Source organism: Eurytemora carolleeae, unplaced genomic scaffold (genome assembly GCF_000591075.1).
Source record: "Eurytemora carolleeae unplaced genomic scaffold, Eaff_2.0 scaffold415, whole genome shotgun sequence".
In the NCBI taxonomy this organism is placed as follows: Eukaryota; Metazoa; Arthropoda; class Copepoda; order Calanoida; family Temoridae; genus Eurytemora; species Eurytemora carolleeae.
The window spans coordinates 343,458-359,091 of record NW_019396314.1 but is presented as its reverse complement, the minus strand read 5'-3'; the positions used below and the strand labels follow the sequence as shown (position 1 = coordinate 359,091).

Sequence of the window (15,634 nt, the reverse complement as noted above, 5' to 3'; positions counted from 1 at the left end):
TAAAGGAATTGAGTATTTGCCACAAACTCTGATTTTCTAATCGTAGACCTCAGATTATTCAAACTATGATTTCTAATAAATCAAATAATCAAAGGTTTACACCATCAGGTTGCAAAAATAAAGGAACTAGAATACTTAAGTTTGTGGCAAAAACTATGAACTTTGCTTAAAGGAAAATAATTTTAGAATTACAAAAATAACTAGTTATTTGTTGAATTTTGTTATCTAAATTTATTTGGTAAAATTTTGTTGTGAAAAGAGATGGTTGAGTGTATCAGTGTATAAAATGAAGGCGTGTAATGCTGGTGATAAACCCAGTTTTATCAACTGTTTATCTGCCCTATAAACTTCTATCTTGGAGAGAAAACAGGAGAGGGGAGGGGAGAGGAGGGGAGGGGGCTTTTAATCATTTTATCCTTTTTACTTTAAAGGGACCGTAGGTGGAATTTCACTTGACCCTTCATTTAAAAAGACTGGAATGTCGGATTCACAACAGTACTCCATTAAACCTTTGACTGATATTAATCTACAGAAATGATTTTTAATTTTTGAAAACTTAATTTGCGAACTTTTTTAAATTTTATTTGTTTCTTTCTACATAGAAGCACATTTTTAAAACCCTCTTTGGACAAAAAATATCTGGTCAAGGTATACATGTAGGGATGTTAACGTTTTACTATCGTTTTGTTCTGTAACGACAACAGAAACAAAGGAAAACGAAACGATTGTTTTTTAAAAAGTTCGTTTTTTCAAAACGGTCGTTTTCAAGACAATCAATTTGCAAAATGGTCGTTTTTATAAAACTCGCCGTTTCGTTAACGATTGTTAACGACGTCACTTCGTTACGATCGTTAACATATTTATCAATGAAAAAAATTCAAAAACGATAGTTTTTTTGAAAACAATCGTATAAAAAAACTATTCGTTTTCTAAAAGTTCAAAACGAGTGGGTTGTTTTTAAAAACGATGGTTTTTTCCAAAAAAGAAACGAAACAAAAAACGATCGTTTAACGATCGTTTTCAAAAACGATTAATAACCCTATATATATGAAAAATCAGCTGTGTTGAGTTCAATAACCGTTTTACAATAACTGGGTCATTGTTTAAGGTATAAACACACAGAGTACTATGGCCTTGATGATAAGTCAACGGTTTAAAGGATAACGCTGTGAAAAAAAATGTCATCAATTTTTAAGACAGGGTCGACTTTGAAGTGTCGCAACGCCTTAGGCTTTGATTTTACCGCTCTAACTCACCTATGCTTTATTCTAGACCTTTACATGTACAGTTTAGCACTATATAAAGCACTCGTTGTTAGCTTTGGTTTTTAAGAAGTAATTGGCAAAATTCTCATAGATTTTTGTTTGAGAGCTTGAAACCTTCAAATCACAGTGAATCGGGTATTGTCATATTTGTATGAAGGATCACTTGAAATTACGCTTACAGTCCCTTTAAGAAAAGAAAATTATAACAAAAAAAACATGTGGCACACTGTTAAAAAAAAAACATTTTGTTCGCAACATCGAACTACAGAAAGCATTTTGAAATTACAATTATATTAATAAAAATTGTGAAGAAAAAATAAATTATGAATATCTCAGTAATTTTTATGTTTATAACATTCTTTTCGTAATTAAAGACTTGAATTTAAATCTACTTTCTTGTGTTGTAGTCTTTCCAAAGAGTTATAAAGTAGGTCTTTATTTATATTTAGTCTGGTAAAGGTAAAATAATGCATTCAGGCAGTATGCCTGAGGACTTACTCTTAGGCAATAGGAATAAAACCCTAGTTAGAAAAGTCAAAAAATTTGGACAACCTCAGAAAAATACTTTTTGAGTTATCGCAAAAAAAAATATAGGTCACAGTGACCCCCCCCCCCCCTCAGTCGGAATAAGGTTAGTAATTACTAATTACACAAAATCTCAATTTGATATAAGGAATTCATATAGCTTGCCTTCTCCTCTCTTTTAAAGATTTGAATTTAAATATATAAAAAGAAATGTGAAAGTGAATTAGGGTTGAATGGTTTGCTCCCTCTGTATATCCCTAAGCAAACAGCTCAAGGCTAAAAATCAATTGAGAAATAGAAAATAAAGAATAACTTCGGGAAATCTACAGTATTAAATGTATTAGACTCCATTTTTTAAAGCAGCCTTAGTTCAAATAAAAACAAAGAATCCATGGTGAAAGATTAATTATTTATAAACAGAAGAAAATAGTTGTAATAAAATTGCTTATAAAAACCATCACAAGGAGTACAAAAGTAATTGTATATTTTATTATTTTCTCCAATACAAGATGCATAGCTAGGCCAATGGATCTATATATCATGTGTATATATTATATAATAAAAGATTATTTGTACAGGGGTTAATACAATTCACAGTGTTTGCCAACCTTGGGTTCAGACACATTTTTCAAATAAATTAATAAATTAAATAATAAATTAATAAATTATATAAGCCCCTGAAAGCAAAAAGCTGTAGATTCTATGTTTAATAATTTTTCCTGTTACATGGAAAGACCCTGTTCCTTTAAACATTTATCTATTTTACTTTTACTGCTAATTCAACAGTGCTCTTAATTCTGAAATACCACTTCAAGTATTTATTATTTAGTATAGGCTAACCTAACTTTACCCCTTTCAAATGAAATTGGTGTAAACACTTAAAATTTAGAAATTGATACCAACATACTTTGAAGTTCATTGTTAACCTTAATAAATTGATACAATATCTATTAAACATAACCATGAACACAGAACCAATACTGAAAACCAGGAAAGCCAAATAGGGGGGTGGGAGGTGGGAAGTTAGGACTGATAGTTAGTGGGGATATTAATCCAATATTCGATTAATAAAAATTGTGAACAGTTTATGTATACTGTGTAGCGTATATTTTGAGGAAACAGGTTTCTCACTATTTGTCCATCTGGATAGGAGTAATCTGCAGTCTGGGTCAAGGATGTAATGCAAGGAAAGTTATTTCAGAAGTGTACACATCTTTTGTACTGCAGTGTACTGTCTCTGGGCGGTAATTTAAACACAAGACGGATGTCGAAGCCTGACATGGGATCCATCTTTCACATAAAAAATCAATGAAATAGTCTGGTCATAAAAAAATATTATGTGAATTATCAAAATTATCAAAATTTAATTCTTTTAACCTCCTCGGATACTAAACGAACACTGATGCATCTATTCTTGTTTACAAATTCCGCCCAAAGAGAACTGGTTTCAATGTGTACGCAGAGTATACACGACCGCAATTAACTTTCCTTGCATTACACCCTTGGTCTGGATTATGTTTTCCATTGTTTTTGTGAAAATAAATCTTTGATTTGTATAATTGACTCGATCAAGTTTAAAGGAATTGACAAATTTAAACTAGACAGAGCGGTTTACGTTTTAAGAGAATGAATTGAAAAGCCGAGAACAAATATAGTTTCATCATTAAGACCAAGCTGCATATTTTGAATTACTGAATTTAATGTAGTTGAATGGAATATTAAAGTCCAACCCATGCAAAATTTGTGTCAGCAAAGTTCAGTGCATGGAAAATTGGTTCCGATGCCAGAATTTGACATTTTATGACAATATTGGGGGATTGCTGGGACATTTTCTGAGATGTGCTTAAGTGGAATGAAAGAAAACTTTATATTTAAAGTTTTTGGTTTTACAATCTCTTTCATTGTAAAATTTTATTTGTTTTTCATATTTTCTTGTGTCATGCTTATTTCTTTGTGTATCGGCACTTTCCACTATCTTATATTTGATTTATTTTTTTGAGTTCCTGTATGTGTATGTTAATATTCTTGGTTTGTTTCTATGATAGATGAAGTGTAATATAAAGGTTTTTACAGTGTAAATCTAATAGCTTCTAGAACAAGTATTAGCACACTGCAAATACACTCAAATCACCAGAGAGGAAAAGTTGTAATTGAAAACATGAAGAAAAATGGTAATTGAATAAACTTTGGTTAGAAAAAGAAATTCTTTTCTTTTAATAAAATGGTGCAACTCTTTAACTGAAATAAATTTCAATAAAACAGTGTGCATTTACAGAGCGCTTCCTCTTCAATTAAATAGAGATGCCCTTAAGTAGAATGTACTGCAAGGGTGTGAAGGACAGTACAAGACAATTAGAAGTGTACATGTTTAACAGCCACAGGTCCAAGAAGGTCTCGGTTTTCAAATCAGTAAAAGATAAATCAATTTAGGGGTTATTTTGCATTACATAAATCATAAATCGTTTATTTTTTAATTGCATAAACAGAAACCCGAACAATTTAGATTTTAACCAAGACCTTGTTTTTTAACCTTTTTTTAACATTCAAGATAGCATTAACACAAATGCACATAGAATTTGGAAAGCCATCAATACACCAGTATATCTGTGTGGAAACAGAATTGAAGTTAAATTGCTTTGTACGTTATTAAATTCATTAAATGTTGCAACAAATGATTTAAGAAATAGAGAAGTGCTGCAGGTTTAAACTTTTTCCATTTGTACTTGATACTGATGGCTTCCACTTGGTTTAATACCATCATAACTTCAGAAACAGAACTGATGGAAAGAATGTACATTGTTACCCCAACAGTCACAGGGATTCCTACAAAATCCTGACAGTTAATAAATTGTGCCATATTAGACAATAGGAACTTATACAGTCAACTATATCAATCAATCAATCAAATTAAAAAAGAAAGGAAAATTCCCTTTCTATCCATAGTGCTTAAGTATCATCACTAACAAAGGAAAATCACCAACATTTCAAACTTTACAGCAGTTGCAAACGCATTCAAATCACATATGAGACGCAATGCCAAAATAACATATTTTATTTTTACCTCTCTGCATTGAAAAATAACTCAGTGATAAGCATCTCATCAAAAGAAAATCAAAACATTATATTTGCAACTGTTTTGTCTGAATTCATTCATTTGTAAAGTGGTTTAAAACTTCTTTATATCAAAATTCTAAATTTTTCTTACTTTTACATTTTTAGATAAAGCTAAAAATTGCTGTACAGATATAAGAATATATTCCTATAGTTATTTGACAAACTCACGCCTAGCTTGGTAGCGAAAAAGTAGTTGTGAAACAATTTAATAATGAATCCATTTAATTAGTATTATTATAAATTATTTACCAATAATTATAGCAGTCTAATAATGCACCCTGTAATTATACAATTAACTGGTTAATTTATTTAGAAATTACGAGAGTACAGTATTTTCTTCATAATCATTTTCAACATGATAGTGTTTTTTATTATTTGAAAATAATTATTTTTAAAAAAATCTACTTCAGGTTTGTTGATGATTAAGCTAATTTTCACAATTATTTCAGTTTAAATTAATTAGTAAATAAGAAAGTGTTGAGTATTCAGAACTCCTCATTTCCGAAAAAATATTATTCTCTAACCATGAAAATGCAACAAAAGAAAAAAAAATATTTGCTTTAAAAAGTTTAAAGTGGTAGAAAAAAATATTTTAAAATAAGAGAAATGAGACTAATTCAGGTGTATTTTATTTACACAATAATTGTCAAATTATATTTGACCATTTAATATTTGTTACAAGATAACAGTCTGCTGTTAATGTATTAATGAATATATTACTGCAGATAGAAAATCTAAATTCTGGAAGCCAACCTTAAGAAAATTGGTAATTTATCTTTATTTAGCTAAACAATATAAATATAAAAACCTAAAGTATAATGTGAAGAAAGAATGGTAATATTATACAAATAAGAAAAACTACCAACTCTTGTATTTAAAATAACTAGATACCTAATACTTGTATGGTAATATGATACTGATTAAAAAAAAGTGTTGCGTAGAAAAAACAATCTTTACCGGGCCCAATTAAAAAGATGTTCCAAACTATGTATTTTAAAGTAAATTTGGTTTAGCTATTAAGATGATGGTGTTTATTGGTTGCCTCATATGGGCTGTATGTTGATATTTTTTTTAATTCTTCCCATCCTCAAACCCTGAATCCCTAAATTTGGCCGTGAAACCAAATAGTTTATAAAGTTTAAATTTAACTACATTTGAAAATAAAAAAAAAACCTATCTAAAAATACAAACAGTGGAGTTCGAATATAACAAAATAATCAAAGTTGAAGGAGTGAAAAAAGTATTTTAACCAAAATTGATCAAAGGTTTTTGATTCATTTTGTATCATTAAGGATCATTTTTATTTTTATCCACAACAAATCTAAAAAGTTTTGAATACTACAAATTTGTATATTCTAAATCTATTTCATAATCGAAAAAGAATATCTGACAGAATTTGAAAGCAAAAATTAACCAAAAGCCATTGTTAGTTAACAAAGCATGTATTTTGTTTGTTTTTCTTCTTTTTGTCTCAGTCAAAAGGAGTGCTCGTAAAAAATTAAAGGGTGTAAAGGCTTACGTCGAAAATATTTGATGGTGATCGCTACTAATCTTACTTTTCTCTGTAGCATCTATAAGGAGAAATTGTTGAAAAAAACTCAAACCAAAGAATGTAGCGTCCATGCAAATTCAGAAAGTTGCAATATTCGACATGGATCAAAAAATATCAATTTAATTCTTAACTAATCATTCAGATATTAAAACCAATAAACATTGATTTTTTTTCAATGCATTTGTATATATATAGATATTTCATAATATATTTTATTTGTTTTATATACAGCAGAAAAAATCGATGATTATAGGTTGTAATATCTGAATAATTTGTTTGGAATTAAATTAAGTTTTTTTCTGAATTTGTTTGGACGCTACGTTCCTCGGTATGAGTGGTTTTTATCAATTTTCTTATTATAGACGCAACAGATAGAAGTAAGATTTGTAGCAATCACCATTGAATATTTTTTGACATAAGCCTATACCCCCTTTCATTTTCGCGAACACTACCTTTAAGTTAGTGTTATAACGCAAACTTTAAGAGAATCCAATTTTCAAAACTCTCTTGATTTATGTGGAGCCTTTTCACTTTTCAGGCCAAAACCTTTCCTTTAAAGGAACCAGTGTGAATTGTTGTCTAAATCTTGGCCAAATCAGAGCTCGTAACTTTTGTACAAATCTGGGCCAAATCAGAGCTCGTAACTTTTGTACAAATCTGGGCCAAATCAGAGCTCGTAACTTTTGTACAAATCTGGGCCAAATCAGAGGACGTAACTTTTGTATCAACAATGGAAACTTTTTGAATTGGTAAAGAAATAAACTGAATTACTGCGATCTTATTGACAGACTGCTTAGACTTTTTTTGTGGCGACAAAACCATTCATCTCAATTGGTCAGACCAAAAGATGTTAATCCTTGGTTTGTGAAACGATTATAAATTTAAGATTCCACCCACAGAAAACACAAGATCTTCGTTTTGAAATTTAAGATGTGTTGCACTACATATCGTTCTAAAGTGTAACACATTTTTATCTCAAAGCTTTTAAAAAAAGTTTGGCAGTGTCTGTTACATGTAATTTGTATTTGTATTACTGAAAACTCCTCGTGATCTTTTTGATTATTTTCATATTCCTGAACCTACCACTGGTTTAAGTGAGATTTAAGGGGTTCTCCAAAATTTAAAGTAAACAAAAATTCTAGAAGGTAAAGGAAACTTCTATTTATCGCCAGGTTAAATTATTTAAAACAAAATAAATATTATCAGCAAAATGTGCAGAGCAAATGGTAAAGAAATGTTCTTTCCTTAAACCTGTTTTGGTAACTAAGTAATGTTTTATAATGCCACTTTTCAGCATTCGGCCTTCGAAAAATATTCTTATTATTTTTCTTTTCGAGTGTCGAGATTTGAAGAGTGAGTTTGAATATTTATTTTGCTAACCATGCTGACTTCCGAGAGTTCAGATATAGATAAAACAAACATTGATACTCCTACATTCACTGCCGGACCTGAAACCACAATCATCTAAATCTTTAAAACAACAACTCAGGGGAAAGTTTGATCCTAAAAATATCCAGTCTGTCACAACAGTGTCCTTAAAGGGACTATTTATAAATTTAACTACAGGTTTCTGTAAAAGTAAAATTACGGCGTTATTAAAAAAAGATAAGGATACGGGATTGTTCAGTGTTCACCTATTTACAAAAATTACATAATATCCTAGTTTTTGAAAAGGAACTGATCTTTCGCCACAAACTCAAATTTTCTAATCCCTATGTTTTTGTAACCTGGTAGTGGTGTAAATCTCTAATTTTTCAAACTTAGACTATTTATTCAAACAAAACTCATAGTTTAAAATATCAAAGGTCCACGACATCGGGTTNACCCCACTGGCTTAGTGGGGGGGGTGGTCAGAGCAAAGCTGTAGATTATTTAGACCAAATAGTCTTGGTTTTTGGTGATTTATTGTTTCGGATTCAGCGGGCCGTAAATGATTCCTAACTTCTGTATTGATAAAAGAACAGGTTTTACTCCAACCCAGGTAGAATATTTCAATCCACCTACACTTAGATGCCAGCCAGTTAAAAAAATTAAATTAAGAAATAATAAAAATTTTGTTAAAGTTTGCTTGGTAAAAGTAGAAAACCCGAATAGTGAATTTTTGATCAATTTTCTGTTATTTGAAGTTCCAATTTGCCTGACTGGTTTACCAGTTAAAACTTTACACATTCAACAATTTTACAACCATTGGAAAACTTCAATTTTGAGTTTACAGCAAATATGTTTGAAAAATATATTTCCTGTGAGCTCTTTTTCCACTAGATCTATGTTGGCTTTCCATAATAAATGGTCTCCTTTAAATGCGACCTTAATACTGTATACTGGTTTAGGCAAAAAGAATAGAATATATATTAGAGTGGAATTTAGACAATCACTCGGTATGAATTTTGTCAGTTCCTTTCAGCCTGAAAGGGAGTTCAAAGTGTACACATCATGTAAATGTTCACAATTTATATGCACTAGAGCACATTAATACAGTATGTTCCCTAGACTATCCATTTCAATTTCGAATTTGTTAAAGCTGTTAAATAAACTTTATAAAATTAATTAGGTAAATAAAAAACATCATTTGATTTATAGTTATAACGGAAAATCATCGTTTGTAAAGTGAAAGGCATAGAGTCTATGTGAAATGATCATTGGTCAATTATGAAACCAGCCTATTTCATAATTTGGTTTTCTTTTAACAATAATTTTAGATTTTCTATAAAATGATATTCCAGGGCCCAAAAGGTTATATTGCATAAATATGTGAAGTACACCTGCAGTATGGGAACAGTACAACAAAATGGCCGTTTTACACTTTTTTCTAGTAAATTCCACTCAAATATATATTCTATTCTCTTTGTGTTTAGGGATATAAATATTTAAGAATAAACATCCCCCTCCCCTGGGGGACTTTTTAATCATTTTTGATGCTCAGGAAAAAAATTGGAAAAATTGGAGATCAACTTGGAATTTTTTCCACCCGTTTTGATACAGATTCCAAATTAAATAGTTTCCATCAATTAAGTTAATAATACCTAAAACAAAAATTGTTGCTCTGCTCAAATATACCTAAAATCTGGAGGGGGGGGGGAGATATTTTTTTAAGGAAATGTAAACCCCTTAGCTGGTTCCTTATGCAGATATAAGCATCCTTTCCTTACTTACTTTATACTATCCAGTATATCAAAGATTTACTTAGAACAAACAAAATGTTTAACATTTCACAATCAGTTAACATGAACATTGTCAGAAGTTTCTTCAAATCATCTAAACCATCATTTCATATTGTTATTCAACAAAACAAAGAACGATCACAAAACTTATATTTTGGCAAAAACTCTTTTTAATGTGAACAAAATCAAAGTTTTCATTTTTGGCTGAATTTGACAGATTGCTTAGAAATATATCATGTTTTATTTTTTTTATAAGGTTAAATGCATGTATACAGTATGTCCCTGTAAACATTATAAATGAGAGACTTTATAAGGTTAAATGCATGTATACAGTATGTCCCTGTAAACATTATAAATGAGAGCCTGCACAGTTTCTATTTAAAAATGAAAAATATTTAGAATGTTTTGATCATTTTTATTAGGCCAGAGTTCAGTTCCTGTTGCAGATGAAAAAGGCAGACCACATTTCGGACATACTAGAACTCCCCATATGATAATTCTTTCAAGATAATTAGATTCCTGAATGAATACTGCAGTACATGTCAAGAAAACTACATGTTTTCTCTTCCATGTTTAGCGGGACACACTGTACAATGAATGTTGATTGATTGATTTACTTACCCCCGTAGTTGGGTCGAACCCGCTTATCATACCCCTCCTGGAAGGAGTTGAGAATAGAAGAGATATTCACGTCGTTGAAGTCCAATTCATCAGTACTGAAACTATTGTGTTGTTAATCCATTATCTGTTCCAGTTAAGGGATATATTTAAAGGGATTATCGTTGTGATTTAAAATGACCTTCCATTTTAAAAAAAGGGCTTGTCAGACTCACAACCCTTTAAACCTTTATTTGATCAATATTTAGAGGAGTATCTTCGCTTTTCTAACTCGAAAATTTATTTAGGAAAATTTCCTTAAATGTTTTGAAGCAGAAATGTCAAGCAAATGCAAACAAATCTGTTTTCGAAGGGAAAATAATGAATATCTCATGCACGCCATGGAAAAGTTTTAGGGGTACCATTCTGAATCGGACATCCCGCTCTATAAATATAGAGTCACTTGAAATTACCTAAACAGTCCCTTAAAATCAATTTGTTTAAACTATAGTATATTCAGTGATCAGCATAAAACTATGAACTAGGAAGACGACCGTAAAGCAATATTTATGTGTATTTGATGTTGTTATAAAGCAAATAGCTCTTAGCATAAAATAAACTTGTTAGGTGAAATGATCTGTGCTTTTTCAAATAGATCGGAACCGATTTTGACTTTGTTTCCATCTTCTATGTTTTGGAAAAGACAGATATATATAAGGGAGAAAATCCTGAAAAAATGAACTACTATTTTTATTTAAATTCTAACTTCTGAAATGTTATATTCAAAGCAAGAGTTGTGAAATTGTGCATAAACTTTCCTACAGTTTAAATCCAAATTACATTTTATTCTAGCTTTTCTTTTATCTTTTTTCTAAATGTTTTTTATTTCGAAATTAATGTGTTTGGATTCTCTCTGTATTCCCCTTGTGATTTATACCAGTTAAAAACAATATGGAATTCCTTCTACATAGTTTCATTCAACAGAATCTAGAAAAGTCTGCAAAACACAAACTAGAAAGTATTTACAATTTGGAACCGTCATGGTCTTATCTTATCAGACTCTTCCTTTCAACCCTTAAATTTTTCAGACTTTTTTTATCTATTGATTTTATTTTTTTGTTAGATCAACACTTTTAGAAATCTCTCGAAATGATAATAAGAAATCTGAAATGCAAAGTTAATGATTATTAGAATTTTAAGTATTCAAATTCTAATTTTCAAAGTTTGAAATTTTAAAGATGGTGAACACCGTCAGGTTGCAAAGATTATGTGTATTGAAAATTAGATTTTGAGGGAAGTAATTATAGTTCCTTATTAAAATTGGTAAAACTGTATATAAATGAAAGGTTTTTAAGTATCCATAGACAGTAGAATAATGCCTAATAACAGCTGTTTAATAAAAAAAAAATATATCATCAAATAGAAAATAAATTGGAAAAGTCTGGATATAATGAAACAATCATAAATCAATCTAAAAATCATAAAACAATCCTTAAAGAATATATTATTTATTATTATTCTGGTCAACTTGGCATTTTATCAGCATTTTTGATATACATTGGTTATGACTTATGAGATCTATTTATAAAAATAAAGGCTATTAAAATTGAACAGTCCATATTCTCGAAATAATCTTTTATTAACAATAGTTTGATTACAAAAAATGAAGGGATATCCATTATCCAACCAGTTGAAATATTTCAAAAGTAATAAGATGCTTTAGAGGATATATTTCTTATCTAATCTAAAACATCTCCAAAAAGCAATGAAGCAAGTCGTCTTTGCAATTATTTCTGTCAAGATCATTATCCAACCAGAGCTGAAAACTTTAGAATGAAATATCCAGATATCCCGTCGGATAATTAATCTGAAGATTAAATTCAGCAATATTTAATTCCGAAAGAAAGAAAAAGAGTGGATTAAGCCTTAATCCTGATATCCACTATTCTAAAGTTTTCAGCTCAGTTGAAATTTTTCAAAAGTAATAAGATGCTTTAGAGGGTATATATTTTTTATCTAATCTAAAACATCTCTAAGAAGCAATGAAGCAAGACGTCTCTGCAACTATTCATATGTTCAAATAAATAAATATTTATCTAAAGTCAAAACTGTTGTATAAAATGGCGCGAATCTAAAGCAATTGATTTCTGGAGATCTCCATATCCAATGTGGGCATTTTTAAATTTGAGGATTCAAGTTACCCCTGCAGGTTGTGACCACAGACCACGACGTGATATAGAAGATATAATCCATATAATCCGTGTGTCGGTATAAGGATGGAGATCAATGCTTAATTCTGAGATTCATAAAACTTAAGTTCTGATTTTTAAACAAATATATCCTGAGCTTGGAACTCTTGTATTGTGGATAATATCGAAATCAAGATCAATTTTCAATCTTGATATCTTATATCAATCTTCAGATTAATTTAGTCTTCAGTTAATATCCCGCATGATAAACAAACCCAATCATGGGGGGTTTGTAGAAACCTGTGATCAAGGGAGGAGTAAATAAAATAAGAATGTGGAAAGGTATAGTTTTTAAACTTTTATAGATTCTTAAATTTAAAGTTCTCACAGTGGATATAGAGATCAAGCGAACATGATTATGTTTCAAGCACAAAAGTTCCCCAGCTCTGAATCTATAAAACCATTCTCCTTTTCTAAATTGCCGAAGTAACGATGAGTATGAAAATATGACTATTTGGATTGTTTAACATGTTCTTGCATAATAGAAAATGGTCACTTTTCTACTCAATAAAGAAAGGATGTTCTGATTCAATTCTCCAAGTGTTAAGTTTACTGGACAGTAATATAAAGGAACTGAGTTTTGCCACAAGCTCAAATTTTCTAATAATAATATCTTTGCAACCTGAAGGTGTAAACCATTGATTTTCTAAAATAAGATTATTTGATCTAACAGTCTACGCTATCCTATTGCATAGATTTAAGTATTAGAAAACAAGAAACTTTTCAAAAACTCAGTTTCTTTATACCTTAAATAATATTTTTTAAACTAGTTGAATATGTTTTTGTAAGCATATTGAATTTAAAAAATACATTTTTATTTCTGGTAAAGTTTATATTTAAAGGAATGTAATGATTAAAAGTTGAGAAATCCCTGTAAAATTATTTTTTTTGAGAAAATATTGTCTTAAAAAAGTATTCTATGAAAAAGTTTTCCATGTCTACTAGTAATGTACAGCAGCAGCAAGTAAGCAGATAAAGATATATTTAAAAAGTTCAAAGAGAATTTTGTAAAAGGAACTGAGTTTTTGTGTCACAAACTTAAATTTTATTATAACTATATCTTTGCAACATGCTAAATATATATGGTTTGGTTTGGGTTGACTTTGGAATATCATAACGCGTAGGCCCTTCTTCTGCCTCGCCAACTCACCATCACTTTTTGTATCGCTAGCTCTTCTTTTAAACCTTAGTTTTTAAGAAGTAATTGGAAAAACTCTTGACTTGATTTTGTCTGAGACCTGGCAACCTTTGGATCCCTGTGTGCATCACTAAAAACTTCCGTTCATTTGATGTACTGGCCAGATTTTTAAACAGTTAGGGGAAGTTGTGTACAGTTGTGTACAGTACATACAGCCTACATATGGTAAACCGGGATAGTACACCAAATGAACCATCCCTTTCTGTGGAAAACAATGTGAATTGGACTAACCTATTGGAGGAGAGAAGGGAGCTTGTGATGGATATTGTCTGAAGAATGATGAAAACATTCATCATCAACATCTTCAAGAGCGTCGTTGTTGACATCATGATGTTGAAGGTATTCTATGACCTCGAGGAGGTGTATGGGCGGGGACAGGGGGAGGGCTAGTATAAAACTAGCTCAACCTGTCAACTCATAATGGTATTCAAGGGGAGCAGGGATAACATTATTCTATCCTCAATCCATATTCTGAACATTCTTTCTGAAATAAATCATAAATTGAGAATTGCTCTTTCAGCAATTTTGCAAAATGTGCTTTATACCCTGCAGTGTAAAGCATGCAATTTTGGCAAAATTTGATAAATGGAAATGAAAACCTTAAAGTTATCTTTCATCTAAAATTTAGAAATATACTTAACAAAATATTTACCTCCCATGGCTCGACAAAACGGTTTCCAACGAAATTTACGTTAAAAGTAATTGGCGAAAATGAACGAACGAAACTTAACGAATTTCGTTTAAAATTTTTGCGAATTTCGATGTACTTTCGACGACATTTTTTAGCCCATTTTCGCAAAATTTTTGTTAGATACAATCGAAATTTGTATCCATTATCATCAAATACGCCATTAAAAATCTACATTTAAGGCAGAAGGCTTATGTAATCCCTTGCATAGTCATATTTACAGAGTTTTAGGTCGTCTTTACAGTCTCATCCTTTTTGGATAACCCTGTGTATTAGTTTCAATATAGTCTGTATGAAAATTAACAAAATAAACTGGCTATCAGTGATTTTATGCATTTCTTTTTCCAGATCTAGTAATGGTATCCTGTTGTTGTTGTTGTTGAACCTTGAATATACAGGGTTACACACAAAGGATGAGACTTTAATGATAATTTGAAAATCTTTAACTATTAAGATCTGAAGGTTGAACTTGACTCTCTGTCTTGAATATAGTTCTTGAATGGTATATTCAATGATTTGGCAAAGAAAACATATTTTTTAAGCTGCAGGGAACATTTCATGGATAAACAAAGACCCAAAAAATTCTGACTGTCATCTCTTAGGTCTCATTCTTTGTGGGTAATGCTGTAATATAGTATTCAATCAAACAGTTCATAACCCTATCACGGCTTTCACACCCCCCCCCCTTTATTTTTTCTAAATAACTTACAAACGACTTACATTAGAATGCTTAAATTTTTTCAAAATTATAGTTGTGAACAAATTTTGCCATAACACGGGCAGCCGTAATACATTTGAATTTCCTAGCCGGGTCAACCTTTGTACTGTACCGCCCGGACATTGGGTTAATAAAGCAGACACTCAATAGGACTAGCCGGTGCAACAAGGTTGACGCGGTCAGACATTAGGTTAAATTTACTTTTACTAAAGAGTCAGAGGTGCGTGATAAAAAAAAATATTATGCATATGGTAGAGTGGAGGACAGTCAACCGATCAGAAATGCGTAATAACTTTTTTATTAATTAAGCTACAGGGTTAAAATGTTTCTTTAACGAAAATTAACGAAAATATTCGTTTTCGTTCACATTTTCGCGAAAGAGATTGAACGAAAATTTTGAAACCCTAGACGGAAGGTTAATAAGCTGGTTGAAAAAATGTACAAAGCCTTGACAAAGGAATTGAGTCTTTGTAACAAAATCAAATATTTAAACCCCAATATCTTTAGATCCCGTTGTTGTAAACCTTTGATATTTCAAACTCTGATTATTTGATTTAACAGAATTCA

The 15,634-nt window shown here is 30.5% G+C and overlaps 1 protein-coding gene across 1 annotated transcript in view; it reads right to left on the bottom strand.

Moving 5' to 3' along the window:
* The window catches only part of LOC111700728 (gamma-aminobutyric acid receptor subunit beta), a 36,703-nt gene extending 22,740 nt beyond the window's left edge, over positions 1 to 13,963 (bottom strand). Inside the window, exons 1-3 of the mRNA XM_023471741.1 lie at positions 13,893 to 13,963; positions 10,239 to 10,339; positions 4,546 to 4,613 (exon numbers count right to left, since the gene is read on the bottom strand). Coding sequence (XP_023327509.1) covers positions 4,546 to 4,613; positions 10,239 to 10,339; positions 13,893 to 13,963 — 240 coding nt within the window. The remainder of the gene's footprint in view (positions 1 to 4,545; positions 4,614 to 10,238; positions 10,340 to 13,892) is intronic.
* Between the last annotated feature and the right edge of the window lie 1,671 nt (positions 13,964 to 15,634).